General features: G+C 69.3%; 3 protein-coding genes and 1 pseudogene across 8 annotated transcripts; 1 reads left to right on the forward strand and 3 right to left on the reverse strand.

Moving 5' to 3' along the window:
- Nucleotides 1-454: 454 nt before the first annotated feature.
- MSS51 (MSS51 mitochondrial translational activator) lies at nt 455-3585 on the forward strand. Of its 4 annotated transcripts, XM_074841069.1 has the most exons (7): nt 455-889; nt 1215-1370; nt 1591-1715; nt 1945-2065; nt 2201-2508; nt 3004-3097; nt 3176-3585. In XM_074841069.1, the coding sequence occupies exons 1-7, from the start codon at nt 597-599 to the stop codon at nt 3453-3455; spliced, it is 1377 nt and encodes a 458-aa protein (XP_074697170.1). In that variant the 5' UTR covers nt 455-596; the 3' UTR covers nt 3456-3585. The 4 variants fall into 4 exon arrangements, with proteins under 4 accessions (XP_074697170.1, XP_074697171.1, XP_074697169.1 ...); XM_074841068.1 differs by having other exon boundaries at nt 456-889; nt 1945-2508; nt 2994-3097; XM_074841067.1 differs by having other exon boundaries at nt 458-889; nt 1945-2508.
- Nucleotides 3586-4033: 448 nt separating this feature from the next.
- Nucleotides 4034-9848, reverse strand: LOC141930364 (cytoplasmic phosphatidylinositol transfer protein 1-like; annotated as a pseudogene).
- Nucleotides 9849-13152: 3304 nt separating this feature from the next.
- MYADM (myeloid associated differentiation marker) lies at nt 13153-14460 on the reverse strand. Its single transcript, XM_074840982.1, has one exon. The coding sequence runs from the start codon at nt 14217-14219 to the stop codon at nt 13353-13355; it is 867 nt and encodes a 288-aa protein (XP_074697083.1). The 5' UTR covers nt 14220-14460; the 3' UTR covers nt 13153-13352.
- A 670-nt stretch (nt 14461-15130) lies between these two features.
- Nucleotides 15131-26395, reverse strand: SEPTIN12 (septin 12). Of its 3 annotated transcripts, XM_074840979.1 has the most exons (11): nt 26207-26395; nt 22431-23525; nt 17526-17714; nt 17072-17200; nt 16852-16933; nt 16619-16756; nt 16306-16423; nt 16133-16228; nt 15918-16014; nt 15619-15670; nt 15131-15518 (listed from the first exon to the last, which is right to left on the reverse strand). In XM_074840979.1, exons 1-11 carry the CDS (start codon nt 26259-26261, stop codon nt 15374-15376), a joined length of 2196 nt encoding a protein of 731 aa, XP_074697080.1. In that variant the 5' UTR covers nt 26262-26395; the 3' UTR covers nt 15131-15373. The 3 variants fall into 3 exon arrangements, with proteins under 3 accessions (XP_074697080.1, XP_074697082.1, XP_074697081.1); XM_074840981.1 differs by lacking the exons at nt 22431-23525; nt 26207-26395 and adding an exon at nt 20653-21053; XM_074840980.1 differs by lacking the exons at nt 22431-23525; nt 26207-26395 and adding an exon at nt 18388-18517.
- Nucleotides 26396-27476: the final 1081 nt, after the last annotated feature.

Here is a 27476-nt window from a genome sequence, read left to right on the forward strand (position 1 = left end):
TACCGGCTGGGGGGTGCTGCAGGGCCACTGTGTCCTTCCCTGCAGCCTGGTGTGCCCCTGGGGAGCCCAACCGCCGCTCCAGCTCTGCTCCTGGCCCTCAGCTCCCCCTGGCAGAGGCCACGGTGCCCACTCAGCCGCTTGCTCACACCCCACTGAGAGCCCTGAGGGAGGGGGGGGTCCCCGCAGGCCGGGCTGGGGTAGGAGCCCCACGGCGGGGGGCTGGCAGGCCCCGTGGGGACAGAGGGGAGAGGTCCCAGGGGCTTGGGCAGCTACCCCAGCGCCCCCAGAGGTGCAGCGCGGGGTCAGCTCCCGGGCAGACGGGGTTCTGGGGGACCCCACTGCTGCCACCCGTGTGTTTCGGGGCGGGTGCTGGACCCCTGGAGCGGGTTGGCCCGTTCCCTGGGAGGGCATGACCAGAATAGCTCCGCTATCTGATTCCTGACAGAGGGGCCACCGCTCTCCGCTGCCGCTATCTTCTTGGGGCTGACATCTGAGCCCAGCCCTCCCTCGCCGGCAGCAGGACGTGTGCCGGGGCTGCCTGGCATCACCCGGCTCCTCCGTCCTCCCCGCCAGCACGGCCGGGGACGAGCAGCAGGATGGCGGGCGGGAGGCGGCGCGGGGGCAGCGGGCGGCGTGGGGGACCCCGGCAGCACCCAGTGAGCCACGAACCAGCCCCCGTGCCCTCACCCCTCTCTCCTGCAGCCGCCACAGCCCAGCGAAACACAGGCGCTGCCCCCAAAACCAGCCACCCCAAGAAGACCGTGGAAGAGCCAGCAGCAAGGGCACCCGATGTGGATTCGCTGGGCTTCCAGGCCATGGACTCCAACGTGCCGGGGCTGTCCCATGTCATCCTCCAGAAGCTCAACATGAAGACCTACGAGGACTACAAGTGAGTGAGCACCCACGGGTGCTGCCACGGGTGTGTGTTTTCCCCCCTCCAGCCAGAGCATCCCGTGTGTCCTCCCACATCTGGAGCAGCTGCTCTGGCTCATCCCACCCTCCTGGCTCAGCCTGCATGTGGGGTGCTCTGACAGGGCTCCTGGGTGCACCCCTCCACTAGCCCACTCCCCAGCTCCCCATCCCCACCCAGCCCAGGCCAGGATGCTCTTGGCTGCAGCAAAAAATCCTGGCAGCCTTGGAGGGAAGATGTGAGCCCCACTGTGATGGCAGAGCAGCGTGGGCTGGATCCTGCTCACCACCCCCAATGTCTGCAGGTCTGCCATGGATGGGAGGAAGAGTGGCAGCGATTTTGGCATCCGAACTTACTTTGACATGTTTCAGAAGATGGAGGACACCTTCAAGTTTTGCGCTGAGTGCAAGAAGCTCCCCGATGCCCTCCCTGACCCTAAAAGCCTCCGGCGATGCAAGAGGTATCAGGGGGAGGTGGTCTGAGGGCATGGGGCTGGGTCTGTCTCCTCGCTTCCAGTCCGGTGGCTGGGGTGAATCCAGGGGTGTTTGGCCCCGATTCCCACCACAGAGCACCCCAAAACCAGCGACGCAGCCCTGACAGGGGGTGGCAGGGAGCCAGGCTCAGCAGGTCAGATCCTGCCCTCCCCTCCCAGCATCTGGGCACGCTGCCTGTCCCCCCAGGTGCCAGAACGTGTACTATTGCGGCGTGGTGTGCCAGCGTGCCAACTGGCCGCTGCACAAGAAGTTCTGCAAGAAGCTGAAGCTGGTGGCCCTGGATCGGCTGGTGGAGTGGCTCGTCTTCACAGGTGGGGCAGGGGACACTGCTCCCACCCTGAGTGTGCCCCCTCCGAGGGCTGCCTGACACCCCATCACCCTGCACCGGGCTGTGCGGGTCCTGTGGAGGGATGTGGGGTCCCTCCTCCTGGCTCCAGCCCCCCTGGCTGGGTCCAGCCCCCCTGCAGCCTGGGTGGGATGGGCAGCCTGGGCTGTGGGGCCACCACTGCGACCTCCAACGCTTCTCCCTCCTCCCCCCAGGAGATATCCCCTTCCCCTCGGAGAACTGGACAAAGCCTGCCCGGGATGTGGAGAGCTGGGAGGACTGGTTTGCCATGCAGGGACAGCTGGAGGAGAAGCTGGGTGCCATCCTGGCTGGGAGGTACATGACCCTTCTCTGGGCCAATGCTGGGAAGCCCCGGCCAGAGGACGGGGAGCTGCGTGAATCCATCCGGCGGCTGGTCACTGACTTCCACTCACGGCCGCTCACCATCGGCTTGGGGCTGCGGCTTTTCAGCATCGACCCCCTTGCCAAGGCCCTCACCGTGCACGTGGTGGGGGCATCCCATGTTGAGACCCTCAACACCCGCCTGACGGACTATGATGAGCTGACACGGATGTTCCCGGGGCACCGGGGCATGGAGCTGGTGATGGTGGGGGTGGACGTGGTCAACGGACCCATCATGAGGCCACCCCTGGCCACACCGGCGCCCCGGGGAAGGGTCTATCTCAGCAGCTACAAGGGGCTCTACCACGACTTCTGGGAAAGCCACGTGGAAACCAAGCTGGCCGCCCGCCCTGACCTGGTGGTGGGCTTTCACCCAGGTGAGTGCCTGCGCCACGGAGGGGCCCGGACTCTTGCCACCCTGCTGCCTGGGGCAGGATGTCCCTGGCAGGGTGCTGGGTAGTCCCTGAGCACCCTGGCAGCACCAGGGGCTGAGCCTGCTGGTGGCCTGGGACATGCCCAGGGCTTCGCGCCAAGTTGCAATGGGCAGCCGGAGCAGCCAAGGGGACCCGCTGGGGCTTGGCTGCCTTGTGTCCCCCCACCCAGGCACTCAGCATCCTGCCTGTGTCACCCACCTGCCCGTCAGTGAGTGCAAACAGCACCCAAAGGGGTCCCTGCCTTCAGGTCTCGGTGCGGTGGCTCAGCCCAGAGCCAGGGGAGGTGGGGAGACGGGACCCACCTTGCTAAGGGCTGGCAAACCCTGTCACCACGCATCCCAGGGGTCTCCAGCACGGAGCGGGTGCGTTCGAGCCGGGTTTCCCCAGGGCTAGGGTGGGACAGGAGCGGGGTGGGACATTCACCACAGTCCCCCACAGGTTTCCACGCCTGCCCGGACCTGCTGGCGGGCTGGCTGCCCACCCTGCTGCTGCTGCGGGACTACCGCCTGCCCGTCCTCTTCACTGTTTACAGGTGAGCACGGCCCCGCTGCCCCCGGTGTGCCGGCACAGCCAGCCGGTAACGGGGCCCGTCTTCCCCCTCTCCCGGCAGCGAGCAGGAGCTGAAGTCCTCCCTGCAGATCCTGGTGGAGCTCGAGATGCACATCATGGGCTACGCCACCAACCCCTTCGCCTCGCTCCGGCCCGAGCAGGTCTACTCCAGCCCCAACAAGGCACCCGTCTACTGCAGCTCCTACTACATCGCCCTGCTGGGGCTGGCAGCATCGGCTGTGCCGGGTGGCGAGGAGCTGGAGGAGGATGATGATGGCTGGCGGGGAGGGGAGCCCAGTGCTGCTGGTGCAGCTGGGGGCATCACCCCGGGGCTGGGCTGACCCTGTGCAGGCAGTGCCATCCCGCTTGCCCTGCCCTGTGGACCCCCACTCCCTCACTGCCCCGTCCCAGGACCCATCTCCCCATCTCAGGATGGGCGAGCAGAGCCAAATAAACCACCGCTACCAGTCGGCCGCCGTGTCTCGAGCTTTATTTCCAAAAAGGCCTTTGTTTTCCCAAAGAAAACGGAGGGCTGAGCCTGCCCCAGCCCCCCCTCAGGTGGCCATGGCGAAGGGGACCCCAACTGTGGGACCTGCCATGCACAGGGCTGTGCAGCCCCCGGGGACCCGCGGGGAGCCCCAGCCCAGCACCCGGCTGTCACTGTCACACATGTTGTGCCCCTGCGCCAGTGCTGCTCCGGCATCACTCACCGAGCTCCGCCGCTGCTCAGCCGGGCACCGGCACCCAGCCCGGCCATGGCACACGGGCACCGGCTGCTGCAGCCCCGCTGCTCATCAGCCTCAGCGGCCCCTGAGGAACCCGGGGTGGGCAGCGCCAAGCGAACCGGCCCCTGCAGCATCGCCCGACGCTGCCCGGGACCCCACCGGCCTGGTGTCCCCTCCCTGTGCAGCCAGCAGGTCCAGCACAGCGATGGTGGCAGAGTCCCACATGGGGACCCACGATGGCTCGGGGAGGCCAGTAACCCCCCGGGGCTCCCTGCGCCCCGATGGTGGGTCCCTCCCCGGGGTCGGCGCCTGTCGGAGGGGCTGCGGCGGGCGGCAGGGCTGGCACTGTCCGGCCGGGGAGGTGGCACGGCGCGGCACTGCCGGTGTCACTCGGCGCCAGCGCGTTCCCGCAGCGCGGGCAGCGTCAGGGTCTCCGGTGCCGACTTCTTGCGCGGGCGAGTCTTGGGGGGAGCGAGGAAATCGGGGGCCTCGTCGCTGAGGGGGGTGGAGGGGGCGCTGGCGGGGGCCGAGTGCGTGGCTGTGGGCTGCTCCACCTCGCTGACTGAGATGGTGGGTGCCACCAGGCCGATGAGCTCGTTGGTGGCCTCCTGCGTCTCCCGCTCGTAGCGCCGCACCTCCTCCATTGTCATCCCTGCCGAGCACAGCCGGGCTTGGGGCCGCTCGGCACAGCTGCATCCTGCACCCCATCAGCCCGGGGCAGCCTGCGCCCCACACACCGGCTCCCCGCCGAGCTGGGTGCTGGGAAGGGGACAGGGGCTGGGGACAGGGGGACGGACAGGGAGGGGGACGCTGGGCAGTGCAGGCAGCCCCCGGCTCCAGCACCAGCCCAGCCAGCAGCGGGGAAGGGATGGACAGACAGCGCAGGCAGCGCAGGCAAGGGGACGTGTGGGGAGGGGCACCAGGCCGGGGGGGGGACCCTCCGCTGCGGGGTGCAGGGGGGGCTCGGTGTGCACCGTGCACAAGCCCCTCTGCCTGCACCTGCCTGCAGGCAGCGTGGTGGGATCTGGGGTCTCCGTCCCCCGCAGGCAGCGTGTGGCAGGGCTGCCCGCACAGTGGGGGTTAGGGGTGCTGGCTCCCCAGCTTTTGGTTTGTGGCCACTTGCATCTGAGTCTCGAAGGCCCGGACCTCTTCCAGGGACATGTCTGGAAGGCAGAGAGCCGCTCACCGGGGCAGCCCCGTGCCCGCTGCCGGCAACTGTCAAACCCGGGGCTCCCGTCCCCATGTCCGCACGTGGCAGCCGCCTGCAGCGTGTCTCCCTGCCAGACCAGGGGTGCAGGCAGCGCAGGCAGGGATGCTGGGGCTTCTCTCTGGGCCCCCCGCTTCAGCCAAGCCTTCCCCAGGCGTGCAGCAGAGCGGGCAGCGTGCGGGGGCGCAGGCAGGCGTGAGGGCAGGGGGAGCGGAGCAGAGCAGGCAGTGCAGGCAGCAGGTTGCAGGGAAGCTGGAGGAAGAGCAGGAGCTGCCCGTGGGGTTAGTGGCATCAGTGGTTAAACCCGCAGCCCCCTCCCACCCTGGGGGTCCGGGGCCACCCCAGGGACTGTGTCCCCCCCTCACCGGCAGCACCGGGGTGGCCCCATGGACTCACCGCACCACTCGTCCACCCAGGCGAAAGCCTGCCGGTGCCCAATCAGCAGGATGTCCCGGATCACCTGCGACACACCGTGGGGGTCACCACCCTGTCACTGTCCCCCTAATGTCCCCCTGCCCCGGCCTGGCCCCCCCCCCCCCCCGCCCCTCACCTTGTGCACGAACTGCTCCACCCGTGTCTGCAGCCCCCACACCTCGAACTTGACGCTCACCAGCTTGTAGGAGCACATGATGGGCCTGGTGTGCTGGCGCCAGCCCTCCCGCAGCGGCCCCCGGCCCGTCTTGGCCGAGCTGAAGAAACGGGGGTCCTGGGGGGGCAGAGTGGGGCTCTGAGCACCCCCCCAGGACAGGGGACAAGGGGGTGGCCCCAGGGAGCTCCCCCCGTCCCCACCCATGCTACCTCCAGGCTGCGGTAGTAACGCTCGGGAATCTCGTCGAAGGCGATGTCCAGGAAGGAGACCTCGTGGTCACCCAGGATTTTATCGCTGTGGAAGATCTGGGGAGGAGAGGGAGGGTGAGAGGCACTGGCCGTGTGTGTGTGTCCCCCAGCAATGAGTTTGCCAGGTCTCAGCTGTGGCGCAGACTCACGTTCTCGCTGTCCCCGCAGTTGTCCTCGTACTTGGTCTCGATGTAGATGGAGAACTTGGGCAGGAAGGAGCACTGCAGGGAACGGCTGTCAGCCAGCCCTGCGGGACACCCATCCCGAGGGACACCCACTCCCAAGGATGCCCGCCCACAAAGGATACCCAGCCCCCAGGACACCCACTCCAAGGGACACCCAGCTTCGAGGGACACCCAGCCTCGAGGGACACCCAGCTTCAAGGGACACCCAGCTTCGAGGGACACCCAGCTTCGAGGGACACCCAGCCTCGAGGGACACCCAGCCTCAAGGAATGCCCACCCCAAGGGACACCCACTCCAAGGGACACCCAGCCCCCAGGACACCTAGCCTCAAGGAATGCCCACCCCAAGGGACACCCACTCCAAGGGACACCCACCCCAAGGGACATTCAGCCTCAAGAGACACCCACCCTCAAGGGACACCCAGCCCCAAGGGACACCCAGCCTCAAGGAATGCCCACCCCAAGGGACACCCACGCCAAGGGACACCCAGCCCAGTGCCCCCTCCCCAGCCATGCCAGGTGCTGGGGAAGGGGCCAGGTCCCCCCCCATGCCACCTCCTTACCGTGTACTCTGTAGGGACACCGTGGCATGTCAACATCATGGGGTGGCATCGTCAGATGGCATCACGGGGGAGAGAGGGAGCAGTGAGACCGGGCAGCCCACCGCCACCGCTGGGGAGGGGCAGGGGGCCCAGCGGTGCCTGGGTGCCCCGTCCCCGCGCCCTGCCCGGGGCTCACCAGTGATGGTGTACGGGTAGTAGTTCCAGGCCTTCTCCGTGATGTAGAAGATGCGGGGGGTCACCGCCCGTGCCCAGCTTGGCAGTTTACTGAGGGGGACGACGGTGGGGGGTGCTCCACTCAGGGCAGGGTACAGCCAGTGAGCACAGCCCTGCCCAGTGCCCCCCAGCCCAGCTCCGCTGAACGCAGCCCCACACAGCACAGTCCTGGCTCTGGGATCCCCAACCCCTCTCTAGGGACCCCACCTGCTCCTCAGGACCCTCATCTCCACCCCAACGACCCCTGCCACCTCCCTAGGACTCTCACCTCCACCCCAGGGACTCTCCCAGGGATCCCCACCACCTCCCCAGGACCCTCATCTTCACCCCTGGACCATCATCGGCATCCAGGACCCCCCCAGGGACCCATGCCACCTCCCCAGGACCCTCACCTCCACCCCAATGCCCCCATGCTCTCCCCAGGACCCCCACCTCCTCCCCAAGCACCCTTACTCCCGCCCCATGGACCCCCCATCCCCTTTGCTGACCCCCCACCCCTTCCCCAGGACACCCTCCACCTCCCCAGGGCCAGGACCCCAGGGTGCTCCCGCCCAGCCTGCAGGCACCCCTGCCCACCCTGCCCAGCCCACTCTCCCAGAGCAGGACCAGGCCCCCAGGGGAGCCGGGAGGTGGGTTTTGATTAATTTGCAGGCGTTAAAAATACCATCCCCGCGAGGGGAATCGTGAGTGCCGGAGCTAAAAATAGCCCGTCTCACGCCAGCGACTCCCCGGCGAGGGAGCAGGCGATGCCCGTGCCGCCGCGTGCTGCAGCCAGCGGCGGGGACATGGGGACAGTAGCACTGGGTGCCAGCGGCTGCCCAACGGGCACCTGGGGCTGCACGTGGGGACACGAGGACACCCCCAGGGAGGGCTGAGCCCTGCACTGCAGCCAAGGCACCCACTGGTACCTGGAGATGGGTGCCCACTGGGAGAGGGGTGCAGCCCCCCGGAGAGGAGTGTACCCCTGCAAGGTGGGTGTGTGCCCGGAAGATGGGGGCACCCCAGGAGATGGGTGCAGCTGCTGCTGATGGGTACAACCCCTGCAGAAGGCTGCACCCTGGGCGATGGGTGTGGCCCCCCAAGATAAGTGCACCCCAGGAGATGAGTACACCTGAGAGATAGGTGCAGCCCCCAAAGATGGGTGCAGCCCCCAAAGATGGGTGCACTCCAGGACTTGGGTGCAACCCTGGGAGATGGGGGCACCCCTGGGAGATGGGCGCAGCCACACTGCAGGGTGTCAAGGACCCAGAAAGGATGTTCCCTGGGCATTCTGGAGGAAGGGATGGGGCCACCCCAGTGCCTGCCCATGTCCCCTGCCATGGTGCTGCCCCACAGAGCCGGGGCCCCCTCCCCACCCAGCACCCCTCGCCGGAGCCGCAGCCTCACCTGGAGAGGTGGACGCGCTTCTCGGTGAACTGGCCGGGGCCGTGGACGGGGTCCTCGTGGGGCTCGTTCTTCACCACCTCCACGCCCTCACCCTTCTCGCTCTCCTGGTGGCTGTGCTTGCTGATGGTGTAGAGCTGCCCCACGCGATACTGCAACCACAGCGCCCAGCCTCAGCGCTGCCACCCCCTGCCCCCGTGCCCTCCCGGTCGAGCCGGCTGCCGGCACAGCACCGGGACGGGCTCCTTTTTGCTGGGCTAACAGGTTTCCAGCCGCACCACTGAGAGGGGAAACTGAGGCACGGAGCAAAGGGGTGACAGACCCCAAGCTGCGCAGCGGGCAGGAGCTTCATGGGGTACCCTGTTTCAACCCCCCCTGTCCCTGGGCTGCCTGGGTGGGGGCCAGATCCTGCCCTCTCTGCTCTTCCCTGATGCCTTGCAGAGTGCCTGGAGGCTTTCTGCTCAGTAAGCTACCTGGGAGCCAGGGAAAACTATATATAGAGAGAGAGATATATGGATATATATGTGTGTGTGTGTGTGTGTGTATTCGATGACGTGGCCACACAATAAGTGTTTTACTGTTCTGCCAAAGATCCCATCCATCACCCTAACCGCCAGCGCAATCTTATCAGCCCTCTGCCTAACTGAAAACCTTCCCCAGGTGCGAATACAAAACCGGTGCCCAGCGTGGGCACTGCTGCCGCAGCTCCCCGCTCCCTGGAACGGCCCCGTTGGCACCAGACACTCACGAGTGACCTTTGGCCGGGGATGCTGCTGGCTATCACCGCTGTTTGCCCAGGGATTTGGGCTCCCCGTGGAGCAGGGATCGAGCCTGTGCTCCCCATCGGAGCAGCTGCCCTGAGTGCTGCGGTGCCACGGGCACCCAAACCCCCGGTGACCTTCACCCACTGGTCCTGGGACTGGGCTGCCCCCGAGCAGCCCCTGGTGCTGCCATCGGGCTCTGTGCCCAGCGATGGGATGTGCCCCCCGCCTACAGCTCAGCACTCGCATGGAGCATCCTAAGCCCACCAGCGTGGCCAAAGCACACCTTGGCAGCTCAACCAAGGCAGACAGTCCTTGCCACAAGCCGTGTCATGAGGGGACAGCAAAGGTGGTCGCGGTGTCCCCCACCCCCTCTCCGGGCAGGGGCCCGATGCCCTGGCACCCCACTGCTGTGGCTACAGGACCCCCACCCACAGCCCCCTCCATCGCTGTGTCCCCGCAGCTGAGCTGTCCCTGGCACCCATGACCGGGGCTTGGGGCTCCCCCTGCCTCTGCACCCTGCTTCCCAACCGACACCCCCTTTTCTTGCCCGGCTCTGGGGGCACAGGCAGCCCCCGCCCCCCACTGCCCCCCACTCACCTCCTCGGTGGTGAGCGGCATGCAGATGCGGTACTCCTTGATGAGCATGGTGGCGTGGGCAGGGCAGGCAGGGCAGGCAGGGTGGGGGTCAGGTGGAGGCGTCGGCGCTGGCGGGGGCGCAGCTCATTCTGGGGGGACCCGGGGGGCGCAGTGAGAGTGGGGGGATGGTGCTCGGCAGCCTCCCACGCTCCCATCCCATCACCCCACGCTCGAGGCGGCCGCCCCGCTCCCGGCACGGGTGACTTCATGAGCCGTTGCCATGGCAGTGGCGTGAGGTCACTGGTGCGAGGAGCAGCCTGGGTGTACCCGGCTGGGGACACCCCGGCACCCCGAAACCCCCTGGCATTAACCCCTTCCCTGCCAGGCAGACACCCACTCCCCTAAGCAGCTGTCTTGGAGCACATATGTCCCCCCAAAACACAGTGCCATCCCTTCGGGGTGCCACATCCACACCCGACTGCGGTGGCCAGTGCAGAAAGAGGGTTGCAGGATGGGATCAGACCTGCCGATGCCCGCGGAGACCCACCCCTGGGCACCCACACTCTGGCCTGCCCTGGGGCTCTGCTCCTGGGGAGCACCCAGGTCATGTCCCTGGTGTGGGACATCCCTTCCCTGGGCAGGAGCTGAACCCCTGCTCCGGGGCTGCCCCCCAGCACCCACCCCAGGGCTGCTCCCCAGCACTCTCGGCCAGCGGCACTGCCAGGCTGCCCCGCTTGCCCCCCTGGCCCTCACATTAGCCAGTGCTGGGGGTGCTCAGGGTGGGTAATGCCGCAGCTCAGGGGGCTCCTGGCCGTGGCCCCCAGCCCCACGGGGCAGGGAGGGGATGTGAGCCCCCCCAGGCAGTCACCCTGAATGGGGGATCAGGTCTTGGAGGGGGCTGATGGGGGCTCACAGGGGGTCTTGTCTGGGGGGCAGCTTGTCCAGCTGCAGACACAGGGGTGTCCCTGGGAGCACAGAGGCACGGGGGGACATTGGGATGTCTCTGGGGGCACGGGGGGACACAGAGGTGTCCCTGAGGGTGTAGGGGCATTGGGGGACACATAGGCGTCCCTGGGGGACACAGGGGCACCCTACTGACAGAGAAGAGGGCTGGGTACTGGTGCCGGGTTGTGGGAAGCCGTAAGCCCCCCCGGGGGACTCCTCACCCAGCCCCGGGACCCCGCTGCCCCGGGCCGGGGGCGCAGAGGCAGCCCCGGGATGCGGCAGGGCGCGGGGACGGAGGGGACACCCCGGGGGACCCACGGGAGCACGGGGCACCCCGAGCCGCCCGGACCCCAGCGGCAGCGCGTCCCCTGCCCCATCCCGGCACCGGGGGAGCTCAGACCGGCCCGGGGGGTCCGGGGCTGACCCAGGGCAGGGAGGGGGGGACACGTCCCGTCCGGGGCGGGGGTTAGGCTCCGGGGGCTCCGGCCGGCCGTGCCGCCGGGACGAGCGGGCGATGCCGGGGCGGCGGCGGGCTCGGGGCACCCCGGCAGCACCGGCACCGCTCCCTCCGCCCCGGCCCGGGCTCCGCCGCCCCCTCCCCACCGCACCCCTCCCGCCCGGCCCGCTCCGCCGCCTCCCCCGCGGGGCCGGGGCTCCCGCCGCCCCCCGCCCCGGCCTCACTCACCCGGGCCCGCGGCGGTGCCCGCTCCCCGCCGCCGCCGCCGTGCCCCGGCCGCCCCGGGCCCTGCGCAGGAGCGCACCGCCTCCCGCACCGCCTCCCGCGCCGCGGCACACCGACCCCTAGGGGGAGGAATGCACCGGCACCGGCACCGGCATCGCACCGCACCGGCACCAGCATCACACAGCACCGGCACCGCCAGCACACCGGCACCGGGGCTCCCCCAGCACAACACAGACCGGCGCTGGGGTCTCGGCTGCTCCCGGGCACCCTCAAGCATGAGCCGTGTCTGGGAGATGCCCCAGGGTCTCCCCCAGACACAGAGCCCCGACTCTGGGCTGTTCCCACCAGCCGGGTGCAGGGAGCTGGGAGCCCCCTAAACCTCCTCCTGCACCCCTACTCCTCCACCCACCCACCTGCACCCCACTGCCAGCCTGGCACCCCCAGTCTCACCGCACCCCATGTGCCAGCACTGCCCGCGTGCCGTCCAGAGCCGAACACGTTACCGGCACGAAGCGCCACAACTCATAACTGGCGACAGCCGCCGCCGTCACCGCGCTTCCCCCGGCCCTTTCCTCCATGAATTTCAATCAACCTGGGCACTAAAAATAGCCGCGCTCGGGCGCTGGGCAGGGCTGGGCCTGGCCGCTGCGGTTTTCCCTTTATTTGCTCCAAAACTGCCGCCTCGGGAGGCTGCGAGCGGCTCCCACGGCCCTGCAGGGAGTGCGAAGGCCAAGCCGTGCCGCTCGGTGTGCGTGGCACCGTGGCACACTCCGGCCTTGCTCCCGGGGTGCAGGGGAGCAGCCCAGCCGTGCCAGGGTGCCGCGGTCGCGGGGGCATGACACGGTGGGGACACAGACAGGGTGATGGTGACACCCACCAGGCCGCCCCGCAGCCTGGAGTGTTGCCATCACCGGCAGTGCCGTGGCCGTGGCACAGGGCGTGGCGGTCCCACTCACCCTGGGCCCCGTGGCACCCATGGGTACCGTGCAGTGTCCAAGGGTGGGTCTGGGCTCTTTCTGCACCTTCCCCCGGTGCAGCCGCCGTGGCAGCTGCTCTGCGCTATCTCGTGGTGGTGGGGACCCCGCTCTGTGGCCCCCAGTGAGCCCCAAGGCGGCGGGGATGGCCCCAGGCTGTGGCTAGGGCCAGGGCAAGCAGCGGCTGAGGGAGCAGCGTGGGTGGGGATGGTAGCCCCAAAACCTGCCGGGGTGCCCCACGGGGCACCCATCCCACATCCGGGAGCGCCGTGCCAGGAGCTCTGCCTGCCGGGCACACCTTCCCCTGCCTGCCCCGGTCCCTATCTGCCTGCACCACTCTGCTGCCTTCCTGGTATACCGGCCTGCGGTGCCACCATCCTCCTGATGACATGTCCCAGCCCCCCGAGCTCCGGTGGCACCGGGTGACAGCCACTCCCCCGCCCTGTGTCCCCTCAGGCAGGGGACTCCCCTGCAGCCCCCAAAGGGTAAAGCAGCAGGCACAGGGCTCCTGCCAGCATGGCTGGGACCAAACCCAGCGGGGCTCCTGCTGGGGTGACAGGGGTGGTGACAAGGACCTGGCGACAAGGACCTGGCGGGCTCTCAGCCCCCCCAGCAGCCACATTCCTCCCAAACCCGTTCGGCAGGGTCCTCTGCCGGTGCCAAGGCGAAGGCATCCGGGTTGGGTTTTTTCCTGGTCATGCCCTGCTTCGCTCTGGTGCTGAGTCAACAAGGAGAAAAGAGGGTTTGTTGAAGCCCAGTGCCCCCCCGTGCCGCTGCCAGTGCCCCACTGGTGCTGCTGGTGCCCCCTGGTTTCCCACCCCTGAGCCCCCTGTGCCACCGGGAAGGATCCCACAGAAAGCCAGGAAGGGGAAGAAAGAGGAGGCAGAAGCAAGTGAAAAATGACCCAATTTAATCCCAAAGCCCCCCCTCCCTGCTCCAGGGTTTTGGGAGCACCCTGCTCCCCCCCACCCAGCCTTCTGGCCCCCCCAGCCGGGCAGCCCACGGGGCACCGGGCTGAGCGCACCCCCAGGAGCACCCCGCGGCTCTCCACTCCGGCGCGGGGAGAAGGAGCTTTCCAAGGCGTCCAGCCTCTTCCTCAGCTCCGCCGGCAGCCCCGCACCAGCGCCGGCACCGGCACCCAGCCGCGTCCCACCACCCCTCACCCCACGGGGCCACCTGGAGCCCTTAGGGAGGTGCCCTGATGAAGACCATCTTGGTGGAGTAGACCAGGTCCACCAAGTAGGCGATGAGGTTAAAGATGGTGAGGAAGGTGATCCCCAGGTGCTTGTTCCACCAGCAATTCCTGCCGCAGGAGTTGGGGCGGCTCTTTCCCCTGAAGCTGTAGAGGGGCCAGAGGATGGTGGCAGTGAGGTACATCGCCAGGGCCAGGGCATTGTAGCCCACCAGCATCTTCTCCAGTGGGCAGGGTATGTAGGTGAGGCACCGGCCGATGGTGAAGATGATGATGAGGAGAGTGATGATGAAGCAGATGGAGTAGACAGCCACGCACCACTGCAGGCCAGCTTCCGAACTGTAGGCATCCAGCAAGGAGAAGATGAGACAAGCCACATAGGCTTCAAAGACCTTGAGGAGCCCAGGCACGGTGGAGAGGAAGCTGCTGATGTCCCCTGGCTTGGCGCGGGTGAGCCCCACCTCGAGGGCGTAGGCAAGGAAGCAGAGGCAGGAGAAGGTGGTGGCCACGGCCTGCCGGACACACTTGCTGCCGCTGCAGGGGCTGCTGATGAAGGTGGAGGGGAAAACCACCGAGGTGGTGAAGACCATCAACGCTGCCAGCATGGAGAAAGCCGAGGTGAAGTCATCCCAGGAGAGCGGCAGCTTGGGGTAAAGCTCCAGCAGCTCCAGCACCACCACCAGCAGCGTCACAGCGAAGCAGAAGCACCAGGTGAACATGCACCACGTCCCGTAGGGACCCCCGAAGTCCCCGGTGGAGGCCACCAAGCTGAAGGCGATGCAGGACAACACGATGGCAAAGAGCCGGGCGATGCCCACCCAGGAGGTCACAGCGCGGAGGTTCACCGTCGCCACGGCCATGGTCCTGGCCAGCTCTCCCACCCACGCTGCGCGCCGGGAAATGGGTGCTGCCGGCAGCCGCTCTTATCTGGGTGTTGGGGCGGAGGGGTGGGGCGTGGGGCAGGGAGCCGCCGGCCCCCCCGAGCCGTCCAGGCTGAGGACCCCCAGCTCTGCTGCCACCACCACTGCCACCACTGCCACCACACAGGGCTCGCTGGGGCGGCTGCCGGGGGCTGGCGGCGGCGGCAGCGGCGCAGGCGGGTGGATCATTAACATGGGGCCGGGCGAAGGGTGCTGGCGCTCGCTGTGACGCCGAGCCCCGTGGTGGGGCCAGGGCGGGGGGGACAAGGAGCCACCACGTGCCACCGTCCTGGCACCGTGCCCTGGCCCTGCCTGCGGCGGGAGGCACAAAGGGGCCTTTCAGGCACCCCTGGAGCAAGGGGGGGCTGCCTCAAAACCCCCATCCCCGCGCTGTGCCAGGGCCAGCAGCCAGCAGGGCAGCACCCGTGGGGTCCGCCTGAGGGGTTTGTGGGGCTGCACCCAGTGCTGGGTGCCCCTGGCAGAGGGGGTGCCACAGCAGGGAGTGGCCATGTGTAGCCCCCACACACCCTTGCAGGTGGCAGCTCCGCACCCCTCCCGGCACCTCCGCCACCCGATAAGCGGCTCAAAGTCCGGCTGTGCCAGCTGCCGTCACCGGGCAGGGCGGGTGGGGTGACCATGGGGAGGGGACCCACACCCTGCCCGCCCTGGCCACCCATGGCACCACCAGAACTCCAGCACTTCCCCGGGGTGCACGGCTGGTGCTGGCACCGGGCACCCCAGCAGCACAGTGGGGGGGTCTCGCCCCATGGCCCCAGCAGCCGGAGCAGCACCGGAGGGTGGTGGCACATCAGAAGGTGGGAGTCCAGCGGGATGAGGATGATGGCGAAGGCTGAAGGCTCCAGGTTGACCTTTAATGTCACAGAGGGTCCAGGGGGTCTGTGCCCATGGTGGAGCTTGGGGATGAGGGACTGGGGGACCCAACCCAGGGCAGCCTGACACTCTTGGGGGGCTCCTCGCCCCAAACTGGCGTGGGCTCCTCACCCCAGGCAGGGTCCAGGCACAGCCACTAGTGTGGGCAGGGGACGGGCGCTGCCACAGGGGTCCAGCGGCAGCTCCGGGGGGGACGCAGCGGCTCAGAGGTCACTGCCACCCTCGCCCTTGCCGGGCAGCCCGTTGAGGGGGCTCAGCGCCGGCCCGTTGCTCTCGTTCAGCCGCCGCACGCGGTAGCTCTCGTAATGGACGTTGTGGGTGATGTCCTTCAGGTCCTGCAGGTGGGACCTGCCCGGGGTGGCAGTGGGGAGGAAGGGCATCAAGTCATCGTCCCCCCGCAGGGTGCTGGCACCCCCGCCCCGTCCCTCCTCCCCCGTCCCCCGCTCACCGGATCAGCAGGTCCCGCAGGAGAGGGAACTCGCAGTGCGCCGGATTCTCCACTGCAAAGCAAGGCAGAGCAGGCAGCGGGGCTGGCAGGGTGCAGGCAGGAGGGCAGGGCGGCAAAGGGATGCCCGAGGAGCGCATCCCAGCAGGCTCCGGGTACCACCGGAGCACTGGCACATCCCCCCACTCAGCACCCCCAGCACCCACCCAGGGAGGGACACACTCATGGGTGCAGCTCCCCCGCACCCCCGGCAGACCCCCTATACCCGGGGGGGGGTTGGGGGTGCAAGGGGCTCCGCTCACCTTCAATGATGCCCCACTTGGTCTTGCGGCCCAGCACCCGCTTGCCGTTCACTTGGTGCTCCTGGTCTGCCCCGACCACAGCGAAGGGGATCTTCTCCTGCCAGTGCAGAGGAGCACGCTTGCCCCAGGGTGCTGCCAGGCTCCCCCAGGGGTGTCTCTCCCCCACCCTGATCCCCAGGGGCCGACATCCCCAATCCCAGCCCCCCAGCACTCACCCGAATCCTGTCATTCAGCACCCTGTCATCTGGGTCCTGGTCGAAGTCCTCCTGCGGGTACACACTGATGGCATGGGTCTTCAGGTCCTCCTGGATCTGCGGGATAAGGGGCTTGAGCTGGGGTTGAGGGGGACATGGGGCACCCCGGGAGCCCCTCAGGGATCTGTCCTTACCCGTTGCTTGAACTCTGCCCGTTCCTCCAGGGTGAGCGTGTCGGCTTTGGCGATCACCGGCACCACGTTGACGATCTTACTGAGCCGCCGCATGAACTCCAGGTCCAGTGGACGCAGCCTGCCAGGGACCACCATCACCCTGGGGTGTCCTCCCACCACCACTCCATGGTGACACCCCTCACCATCACCCCAGAATGACCCCCACACCATCACCCTGGGGTGATCCCACTGCCATCACCCTGGGGTGACCCCACCACCATCACCTGCACCACCAAGCAGGGAGCACCCATGGGTGCTGTGAGTGGGGACTCACCAGTGGCCAGTGGGGGGGACAAAGTAGACGCATCCATGGACCCGGGTGTCCGGGATCTTCCTCTTGCGGGTGATGAGGATCTCCTCGCGTAGGTACCTCTCGTACTGCTCGTTGATGTATTTGATGATGGGGTCCCAGCTGAGGATGAGGAGTTGGGAGATGGCATATGAGCTCAACTCCCACCCCAAATTGCCACCCACCAAGCTGGGATCCTGCACCCTGCTGTGTCCTACCAGTTCTCATTGTTGATCTGGTCCCCGAACCCTGGTGTGTCTGTCACCGTCAGCTTCATCTTCACACCCTTCTCCTCGATGACTATGGGGCAGAGATGTGGGTCAGCAGGGACCAAGCACTGGGGAGAAGCAGGGAACCAGGGGGGTTCTGAGGCCGCATCTGAGGTCCCCTGCTTCTCCCCAGGGTTGGTGGGACACAACCCCACGGTGGTGACCTTACCATGGGTGATGGACTGCAGCTGCACCGTCTTGGGGATGCGTTCCTCCTGGCTGGGCTGCGAGGCTTTGCGGCTCACCTTGGACTTGAAGAGGGTGTTCACCATCGTTGACTTCCCCAGCCCGCTCTGCCCTGCGGGGATGCCGGCAGCTCCGGTTTGTTCCCTCCAATAAATTTATTCCCCCAGGGCAATAACACCTTGGTATCCATTTGGGAGCATCCCAGAGGTGGTGATAGCTCTGGTTTGTCCCCCCAGTAAATTTATTCCCCAAGGCGATAACCTCTCAGTACCCATTTGGGAGCATCCCAGAGGTTGGGATGAGCTCACCCATCAGCATCGCTACGTTATGGGGTACAGAATGTTGCTCCGCTTCAATTTATTGCTGTTTAAATCCCTTAAAAGCCTGATTTCTCCCGGTATGGTGGCATCGGAGCGAACTCCGCACCCAGTGCTCACCCACAACCATGATGTTGAACTCGAAGCCCGTCTTCATGGTTTTGATTTTCATCTGGTCGAGCACAGCTTCGATTCCCACGTAACCAAAGAGCTGGCAACCCGCCGGGCCAGGCGCCGCGGTGAGGGGCATCTCCTCCTCTGGCACGGCCGGCGGCTCCATGCTGTGCTCCTCAGGCTCCAGGCTGCTCCCTGCACGGGTGGGCAAAGGTGGGTGAGCCCGGCCCCCCCAGCGCCCACCCCTCCGCCAGCACCGTTGCCCCAGCAGCAGCCACCCCGGCGGGCACGCAGCCCCGGCACATTCCTGGCAGCCGGTGAGGCTCGGCATGGCAACGGGGCACGCTGCCCCCCCCGGCACCCCGTGGGCAGAGGGGGACGGGGAGGTGACGTAGTGACATCCTCGGGGTGGCCGTCCCCCACGATGCCACGGGTTGCTCTGTGAGGTGGTTGCACCGCGTCCACGCCGGCACCCTTCAGCCAGCCCACGCTGCCACCCACGCCAAGGCCACCTGCTGCAGCACCCGCTCCGGCCCTGGCACACCCGGGGGGCTCCGGGCCCGGGGCAGGACGTGCCACCCCATATCGTGCCCAGACATCGGCCACTGCCGGGGCTCCGGGCACCCACCTGCAGCCCCGGGGGGGTGCTGGGGAGGGACTGCACAGGTACCGGCACAACCCCCAGCCCCAGGGATGGCGGGGTTTGCCTGGGGGACCGTGCCCGGACCGTGCCCCTGCTTGGGGGCCACCAGAGCCCCACACCCGCCCCAGCCCTTTGTGCGGCAGCTTGGGGGGCCCCCGAGCCCTTTCTTCCTCCTCCTCCTCCTCCTCCTGCTGCTGCCCGGCACGGCCATTGTTCAGGTCCTACCTCGGCGCCGCAGTGCCCTTGCTCAGCACCCCGCTACGGTCGGGGGGGTCCCCTGGGCGCCATCAGCATCCCCGTCCCCATCAGCGCCGCAGCCCGGCCCCCTCTCCTCCGCCAGCCCCCGGCTGGCACCAAACCCGGCTCCGGCGAGGCTGCCGCTCCCACACATGACCAGCATGGCAATATCCCTCCCCCCCTCCCTCCCCCCCCCCCCGCAGCCCCCTCCCCGTCACAGCCCCTGCGCTGAGTTTGCCGGTTGCCCAGCGGGGTGGGGAAGGTGCCCGTCCGGCTGTGCCCACCTGGCACACGGCACCGCTCAGCCTCCAGCCAGGCCGGCACAAACGGGGACCCCAGCACAGGGATGCCCCCCCCCCCCCCCCCCCCCCCACGGCACCCATCACCCCCATGGGTGGCTGCGGTGGCACCGAAGGGGAGCGGGAGCACTCGGCTGGAGGTCCCATACCCCCTGGCACCCACCGGCTCCCCTGGCACCAGGGAGCACCGTGCCCCCCGAGCAGACCCAGCACGGGCACGGCGGGGTGAGGTGAGGGGTGGTGGCCCTGCCACCCGTCCCGCTGCCGCAGTGCCCCACGGCGCCTGCGTCCCCCCGCACCGCAGCCTCCCCGCCTGCCACATATGTGCCAGCCGGTTCTTGGCGTCGGCGAGGCTCGAGCGGCAGCTTGCTGTCGGCCGAGGCTGCCGAGGGAGCCAAGCTGCCCCGCCGAGGCCGCGGCCATGTGCCACGCAGCCTGGGGACAAGGGACACGTGGGCAGGGTCCGGCCCGAGCCAGCCCCAGGATACCAGGAGATGATGGATCTGAACACGCCCGTTGCCATGGCAACAGCATCCTGGCAGGGAGGAGGGGCACCCAGCACCCTGTACCCACTGGTGGATGCAAACCCACCGCCTCGCCAGGGCAATGGCAGGATGCCCAGGAAGGTGGTGGGGTTGGGGACAGCAGCGCCATGTGTCCCAGCTCCCCCCACGGGTCAGGGTGTTCCTCGGAAGTGGCGAAACTGCTGGGAACTTCCTGGTGACAGCAGTGACACCCGGCCGGAGGGGCTGAGGGCAAGCAGGAAGGGAGATGGGACCCCCCCCTCCATGCTGACCTGGACATGCCACCGCTCACGGGGCACACCAGCCCCCCTGCACCCCCACCCTGGTCCCTGCCAGCCCCCAGGCAGTTGCCAGGACAGATCCAGACCCCGGTGATGCAGCCGCTGCCTGGAGCCGCCCACAGTGGCAGGCAGGGCGCAGGCAGGATGTGGTGCTTGCACCCCCCCCCCTTCCCCCAGCTCCCTGGGGTGCTCCCTGGGGTGCAGCACCCACGTGGGGGCTCAGCCGTCGCCCGCCGCTGCGTGCTGTGCTGGGCCGTGCTGGCGGCAGCGCCAAGCAGACGCAAACAGCCGGAGGGCGGGGGGCAGGTGTTGCCACTGGGCGTGGGGCAGCGCTGGGTGCTGCACCCACAGCTGCCTCCCCCACAGGGCCGGAGTCCCCCGTGCCCCCACCCTCACTGCCGAAAAGACCCGTCGGCAATGGCCGGCAGCTGGGCGGCCACGTGGAAGCTCTTCGGCATCACCACGCACCTCCCGGGCTAATGGCTCCTGCAGCCAGACCTGTTCGAGGACTCATTAAAGATGCTCTTATTTTCCAGGCAGGGACGAGTAATCCCGGGTCCGTGGTCTCCTCCACAGATTTAATTACTGATGCGGGGCTAATTGGCCGGTTCTCTGGGGAAGCCTGTAATAAGGCTCCGCGGATGGAGGGTGCTGGGAGAGGATGAGCTGGGAAAGGAGCTCCCGGCCCGGCTGCTCGCCACCACACTGAACCAGGCATCGGATGGGGAGAACGCGGCTCCGGATCAGGTGGGCACGAGGGATCCGGCCCCTCCCGCAAAGGGATGGAGGATTTTGGGGATGCAGCAGGAGAGGCATCCCCTGTGCTGGCAAGGAGCTCACCACAGCTCTACCCACCCGGCCGAGCGTGACCCAGAAATGCCGACACCTCTCCCAGCACCGAGCGCGACCCAAGGGAACAGCGGTGACAATCCCCATCCGTGGCCGGACCCGGAGCCATCCTGCCCAGCTGGCTGTGGCACGGCGGGAGCCACGGCACGGGGCTGGGGGCCGGGATGAGCAGAAGCAGAAGTGAGGCAGCGGGCGAAACCCTGTGCCTGCCCGCAGGGACCGAGGGGCTCACCCTGCCCCAGCGGCAGCACCCCCCTGCCCGCACACTGCCCTGCCCGCTGCCGCCCCGGCCATCCCTACCTGGGCGAGCCGGCCGGAGCCGGGGCTGCTGCCGCCGAGAGCTGGTCACCGGGGCCAAATGGCTCCTGGGGTGCAAGGCGGGGAGGGTGGCTGCAGCCCACGGCTCCTCCTCCGCTCCTCCTCCTCCTCGCCCGGGGCCCTGCGTGGGTGACTCGGTGTGGAAGTGAAACGCGTGGAAGTGAAACGCGGCGGCCGCCGGCTCGCTTGGCGCTTCCTCCCGCGGGGCGTGGGACCGAGTGTGCCACGCTGCCTCACGGCCACCCACGGGTGCCACCGGCTTGGGGGCTGTGGTGGCCTCCCGGGAGAGGAAACGGCGCGTCCCCACCTCTTCCTGATGGAGAAACTGCTGTGCCCAAGCAGTGCCTGCCAGTCCCGTGCCGTCTGCAGGGCAGCCGGGGCCCACATGCTGCCCGCCGGCTCACACCCTGCTCCGCAGCCTGGCCACGTCACGCTCGGCCACCCCGCCACCACCCTGGCTTGGTCCTGAGCACTGTCCCCCGTGTCCCCATCACCCCAGCTCAGCCCGAGTGCTATCCCCCTGTGTCCCTATCATGCTGGCTCCACCCCAAGCACTGTCCCCCCGTGTCCCCATCACCCCGGCTCTGCCCCAAACACCATCCCCTCATGTCCCCATCAACCCAGCTCAACCCTGAGCACTGTCCCCCCATGTCCCCATCACCCTGGCTTGGCCCCAGCACCACTGCCTCAGTCCCCATCATGCCAGCTCCACCCCAAGCACCATCCCTCGTGTCCCCATCACCCCAGCTCGACCCTGAGCACTGTCCCCTCCACCCTGGCCGGGTGCCGCGGGCAGCGGCGGGTCACCAGGGCAGCCGGGCTGGCTGGGCAGTGCGGCCACAGGCATTGCTGGGGGATGATTCACCCCAGCCTGCAGCAGATGTATGGATGCCTTCACCGGCGTCAGTACTTAGAGCCCGGCGACGGCGGCTCTCATGACACCCCAGCGAGACAAGCAATGAGCCCCAAGCACCTAAGCAGGGAGCACTGGCGGCGGCAGCTGTCTCCCGGCCACCCCGGCACCCTCCAGCCTTCCTCGGAGCAGGGGGACACTGAGACCAGGGGGGTCCCCCACCCTGTGCTTGGGGATAGGCACAGGCTTGGCGGTGCCCACAGCAGCACAGCGGGAGCCGAGGGTATGGCTGCGCCGGGGAGCCCCATGTCCTTCCCCCCGGCACGAGGCGTGCGCCGAGCACACCCGAGCGCACCTTGGCCCCTCGCCACCTCCTCCACCCCCACGGGAAGGGAAAAACAGGATCCGTTCCCGTGCCAAGGCAAGGAGGGATGAGAGGGGAAGAAAGCACTGGATGCGGGACAAGATCGCGGCGATAGTCGGCACGCGCGGGGCCCCGGCGCTCGGCGCTGCTGCCGATGGGGCACATGTGTCCCGACCTGTCTCCCTGCGCTGGGGAAAACAATTAGTGCCGGGGCGGTGCGGGAAGCTCGCCAGGCACCCCGGGGCCGGGCGGACCGGGAGTGCTGCCAGCACCGCGCTCAGCTCCGCGCCGTACAGCCCCCCTGCTATGCACCATGCACCGCGCTGTGCCAGAGGGCACCCAACGCGTCCCATGGCCCCCCGGCCCCAGTGGGGAGTAGCGAGCTGGCGGGGCTCATTCTGTCCCCAGCACCATCATCACCCCACCATCAACGCACCCCAGAGCTGGGGCAGCTGGAGGCAGCGGGGCTCACCGTGGGGTTCTGGCAACACCGCGCCCAGCAAGGGGGTCCCGCTGGGGAGAGGGGACAGGAGCGAGTCCTACCGTGCTCCGGTGTCACCGCAGCCCAGCCGCTGTCTGCAGCCTCGCTGGGAGCCGCTGCCACCACGCAGGGTCCCCGTGGCCCCGCCAGCCCGGTGCTGGGGGGGTTCGCCCTGGCTCCACCGGGTGCTGCCAGGGTCCCCAGGGCCGGCACCAGCACCAGCCCCCCGAGGAAGGCGGGCTGGGAGCTCACTTGCACAGTCTGTGGCTGGGACACCAGCTTGAAGGGGGCAGCTTGGGGGGCCGGCAATGGCAGCAGCCCCTCAGCCCTCCCTGGGGAAGGGGCGGTGGGGGCCGGGGCTGCCTCCCCCTGGCCCCGGGGGAGCGGCAGGGGCTGGCGGACTGGGCTGGGGCTGGCGCCGAGGCTGACCCTCAGCTGTGGCTGCGGCAGCGTGCGGGGGGCTGCATCCCACCCCCCTGGCAGCCACCCCTCCGGCCCCTTGGGGAGCATGGGCAGCCCCGGGACTGCCTCGGTGCCATCGTATGGGGCCGGGGGGGAGGAGGAGGAGGAAGAGGAAGGCTGGCGGGTACGAGGCTGCGTCGCAGGGCTCCCGGTGCCCCACAGCGGGGGGTCTGGCGGGAGGGTCCCCATCCCTGGCTCCTCGGCGATGTGCAGGTCCAGTGCCGGCAGCGAGCCGTGGCTGGCGCTGGCCCCACGGAGGGGATGCTCCAGATCTGTCGGGAAGACGCTGCCGTGGGACGGGACCTTCTTCAGGCCAGGGCCGGAGGCCGGGGGGGTGCCCGGCAGCTGGGGGGGCCCCGTGGGCGCGGGGCTTTCCAGGCTGGAGGACGAGCTGCGGAGGCTCTCGCCGTCGCTTCCTGGCCCCGCAGCGAAGCCCTGGCGGGTCTGGAAGGAGGCGACGCGGGCGCTGGCGGCGCTGGCAGTGCCGTTGGCTCGGCCGGCGGAGAGGCTGGTGCTGAGCCGGCTGCGCAGCACGGGGCTGGGAGCCGGGCTGGGGCTGGCGGTAGTGCCCGAGCGGGGCGCGTGGCTGGGCTGCAGTGGCCGGTGGCTCTCGCTAGTGCCCGAGGGCATCGGGGACAGTGGCGGGGAGCTGGGCGCCTCGTCCCCATCCTCCGCCTCAAATGACTTCTTGAGCGCTGGGGACAGAGAGAGAGAGAGAGATGGTGGCACGAGAGTGGCTCCCGTCTCTGGGCACCTGCCAGGCTCTGTCCCCTCCCCAGTCAACCCCGCGGCCAGCCCCATGCATGAAGCCCCAGCCGTGCCGTGCCGTGGCGTGGCAGCACCCAGAGGTGCCCCCTGTGCAGCCGGGTGCTAAAGGGCCGTTTGTGAGCCCACTCTGCATGGGAAACCAGCGCGGCGCCATCGCCCTCCTGGCCCTGTCGCATTGTTCCCCTCAGTTTTTATCATTGTTCCCTGCGGTTTATCTGCGCCCGGCCAGCCGGTGCCGCCGGCTCCCCGCGCAGCACACTGCCCGCTTTATTCCCTCTGTAAGGGATCCGGCCTAAGTAACCAGATCCCCCGCCCGACCCTCTCCCCCTGTATCCATCCAAACAGCCATGCTGGGAAGGATTCCTGCCCCCTTACAGGGCATTAACCCTGAAGCCTACTGATGGCGAGGCAGGCCTGAGCTATCGCTACCCGCAGCAGTAACGTTGCAGTCCATGCGGGAGGCTGCAGTCACACCTCCCACGCAGCTTCGCAGCACTGACAGCAACCACGAGCCCCCGCTGCGGCCCCGGCGCTGCTGTTGGTGTGAACGTGCCCCCCATGGACCCCCCCACCACCCCGTGGGCATCACAGCACCTGGCTCTGGCGTAAAGTATCCTGGCAGAGCAGCCTGGCAGCGGTGGGGGGCCCTCTCCCCCTGGGCACCACGGCCCAGCTGGGCACTGCCACGGCAGGTCTGAGTCACCGGGACCCCCGCGAAGCCCCCGTGGGCAGGAAACATCTTGGCGGCGCAGCCTCCCCCTCCCTCCCTCCCGCTGCGGTGCGAGGCCCCCCCAGGAGCCGCACTGCTGCCAGCTCTGCCGGAGCAGCACCGTTTGGTGCCGGCAGCTGGTTCCCCGGCCCCCGGCAGAGCGCGGGGGGCCCAGGTCCCCGCCGGCAGCCTTCCTCGCCCTCGCTGCCAAGCGGCGGGTGGCTGCCTCCGGCGGGGAGGCTGGGGGGGGGGGGGGGTGGGGGGCGGCCCACGCTGCGCCCCTTCATCCCCGCCGCGCTGGCACGTGCGCCAGCCTGTCCCAGCATGGCACCCGCTGGCGCGAGGCCGCCCTCACCCTCCTCCTCCTCCTCGGCCCCACGGCTGCTGCCCTGGCTTGGCCACGGTGCTGGGGGGCAGCGGGGCGGTGGGGGTCCCGTCTCTGTCCCCTCCCCAGCTCACCCCTGTGCCCGGGGCTGGGCAGGGGTCAGGGGCCAGGGCGTGGGTGCTGCTAATAACAGCTCTCCCCAGGGCAGGTATTTCTCCGGCCGGTCCTGCCCTGCTCCACCAGCCGGGGGCCATGGGGACACGGGGACGGCGTCCCCCTCCCTGCAACTGTCTCACTGCGGGGGGCACGCCAAAACGCCTCCTTTCACCCCAAACCTGCCCCTGAGCCATCCTCATCCAGACAGTGCCTGGAGTGATGGGCACGGGGCGGGGGGGGGGGGGGGGGGGGGGGCAGCAGTCGGGGGATGCAGGGCAAGGTGGGGGGGGTGGCAGTGGGTTTAGGGGGGATCGTGGGGGGGTGTGAGGGGATGGTGTAGGGTGGAGAGGGAGTGGCATGGGCAGTGGGGTGGGTGACAGGAGGTTTAGGGGGGATGGCAGCGGGTGGGGGGGAGATGGCAGGGATTGAGGGGGGTGGCAGGAGCTGGGGGTCAGCCCGGCAGCGGCGGGGTTAAGGTGCCCGGGGTAGGTGCACACATTCCTCCCCGGCGAGGGCAGCAGCAGCCCCGGGGTCGGGTTTCGCCGCCCGCCCCTCCCGCCCGCCCCAGCCCCGGCCCCGGCCCCGGCCCCGGCCCCGGCCCCGGCCCCTCCCGCCGCGGCCTCCGGGAAGCGGCCGCGGATAATCGCGGGCGGGAGAAACCTAAACCCGTCCCGCTGCCTCCTGCGGCCGGGCCGCCCCGGGGGGGCGCGACGGGACTCGCCTCCCGGCCCCCCCCGCAGCCCCCGGCCCGCCCGGGGTGGGGCGCAGCCGCGGGTCGGATCATGCACACGCAGGGGAGTGTGAACACGGGGTGGGGGTGCACACACGCACCCCTTAATCTCCATGGGGCGCTTTGCAGCCCCCCCACGCCCCGCTCCCACGCCCCCTCCCCCGGGCGCCCCCCGCGGGGCTCCCCCCGAGGGTGCGCCCCGTCGGGCACAACCCAGCGATCGCGCCCCGCGGGGCGCCCCCCAGCATGCGCAGCCCACGGGGGGGTGTGGAGAGCAGCCCCCCACGATGCGCATCCCCGGGGGGCATCTCCCCCCCCACCCCCCCCCTCCACCGATACTCAGCCTCGGGCGGGGGGGGGGTGTGTGAATTCAGCCCCCCACGATGCTCAGTCCGGAGGGGGGGGGGGGGGGGGGCATCCGGTCTCCCTCCGATGCGCAGCCCCCCACGACGCGCAGCCCTCGGGGGGCATCCCCCCCCTCCGCTACCCAGCCCCCGGGGGGGCAGAGCGCAGCCCCCCACGATGCTCAGCTCCTGGGGGGCATCCCATCCCCCCCAAGAGGCCCAGTTCCAGCAGCATCCCCCCTCCCGCCAACACCCAGCCTGCGGGGGGCATCCCCCCCCCCTCCGCCATACCCAGCCCCGAGTGGGGGTGACCCGCGGGGGGGGTCTCGCACCCCCGGCCGCACCTTCGAAGTCGGAGAGGATCCCGTCCAGGTGCTCCTTGACGGAGAGCCGGGCCATGCCGGAGCGGGGGGGGCCGGCGGCTGCCGCCCACCCGGGGCACCCGCATGGGGGGGCGGCGGCAGCGCCGGGGGGAGCGGAGCGGAGCGGAGCCGCGGCTCAGCCCGCCGAGCCCCGGGACGGGACGGGACGGCGCCGGCTGCCCTCGGCGGGGAGGGGAAGGAGGAGGGGACCGGCGTGGGGGGAGGGGAGGGAGGGGAGGGGGGAGGTGCTGCCTGCGCCCCCGCCCCGGCCGGACCCCCCCTCGGCTCCCCGGGCCCGGCCCCCCGAGCTCCGCCGGCCCCGCCGCCAGCCCCCTCCCACGGGCTCCTCTGGCCCCAACGGCCCCGGCCCCCTCCCACGGGGTCCCGCGGCTCCGCGTCCGCCGCCCCCCCCCCCCCCCTCCCCAGGCCGGGCCCCCGCCGGCCCCAGGGCACTGGGATGCTGCAGCCCCCTCCGAACGGAGACACCCCGGGCGCTGGATGGGGGGGATGCCCCCCCCCCCCCCCGCCCAAGCCTGCGCAGCCCTGCAGAGGCTGGGGACCCCACGCCTGGCCCCCCCTCCCCAGCGCTCCCCCTTCCAGGGGTGCACCCGGCAGCTGCCTTGGTCCTGCTGGCTGTGGGTGCTGCCTGTGCCCCCACTGTGGCTGGGGGGGTCCCAGGAAGACCGGGGGAGGGGGTCCTTACTAGGCTGGGGGGGCCCTGGCCAGGCTGGGGGGGCCCAGGCTGGCTGTACACTGCAGGCCCCGCTCCCCCGGGGATTTCCAGCTCAGAGCAGGAGGAGGAAAATGCGCTGGTGCGGGCAGGGCTGCCTGTCGCTGCCTCCTGGCTGGGTGTGTGGGGTGTTTGCTGGGGCGCTCCTGTCCCCCGGTGGTGTGGCTGTCCCTGAGGGGGGCTCTGTCCCACACCTGAGCTCCTGGAGCATCCCTGGGGACCAGCTGCAGGGGACCATGCTCCCTGTGCACATCACGGGTGGTCCTGCCCACAGGGAGTCCCACAGGGTGATGTGGGAGGCACCCCAGGGTGAAGGGGTGCCCCCCATACCCCTATGAGCCGCTGAGGGTGGGAGGCATCATCCATCCCCCTCCCACCCCGGCTGCCAAGGGTTAATCCCATCCCAACCCCATCGCGGGATGGGCAGCAGATGTGGAAGGAGCTGGAAATCCCTTCTCCAGGCCGGGGTCCCGCAGCGCAGGCTCTGCCCCTCAGCACCCTCCCGCCGGCGGTTGGGGCACA

The sequence above is a fragment of the Strix aluco genome, chromosome 15 (assembly GCF_031877795.1).
Source record: "Strix aluco isolate bStrAlu1 chromosome 15, bStrAlu1.hap1, whole genome shotgun sequence".
Classification (NCBI taxonomy): domain Eukaryota; kingdom Metazoa; phylum Chordata; class Aves; order Strigiformes; family Strigidae; genus Strix; species Strix aluco.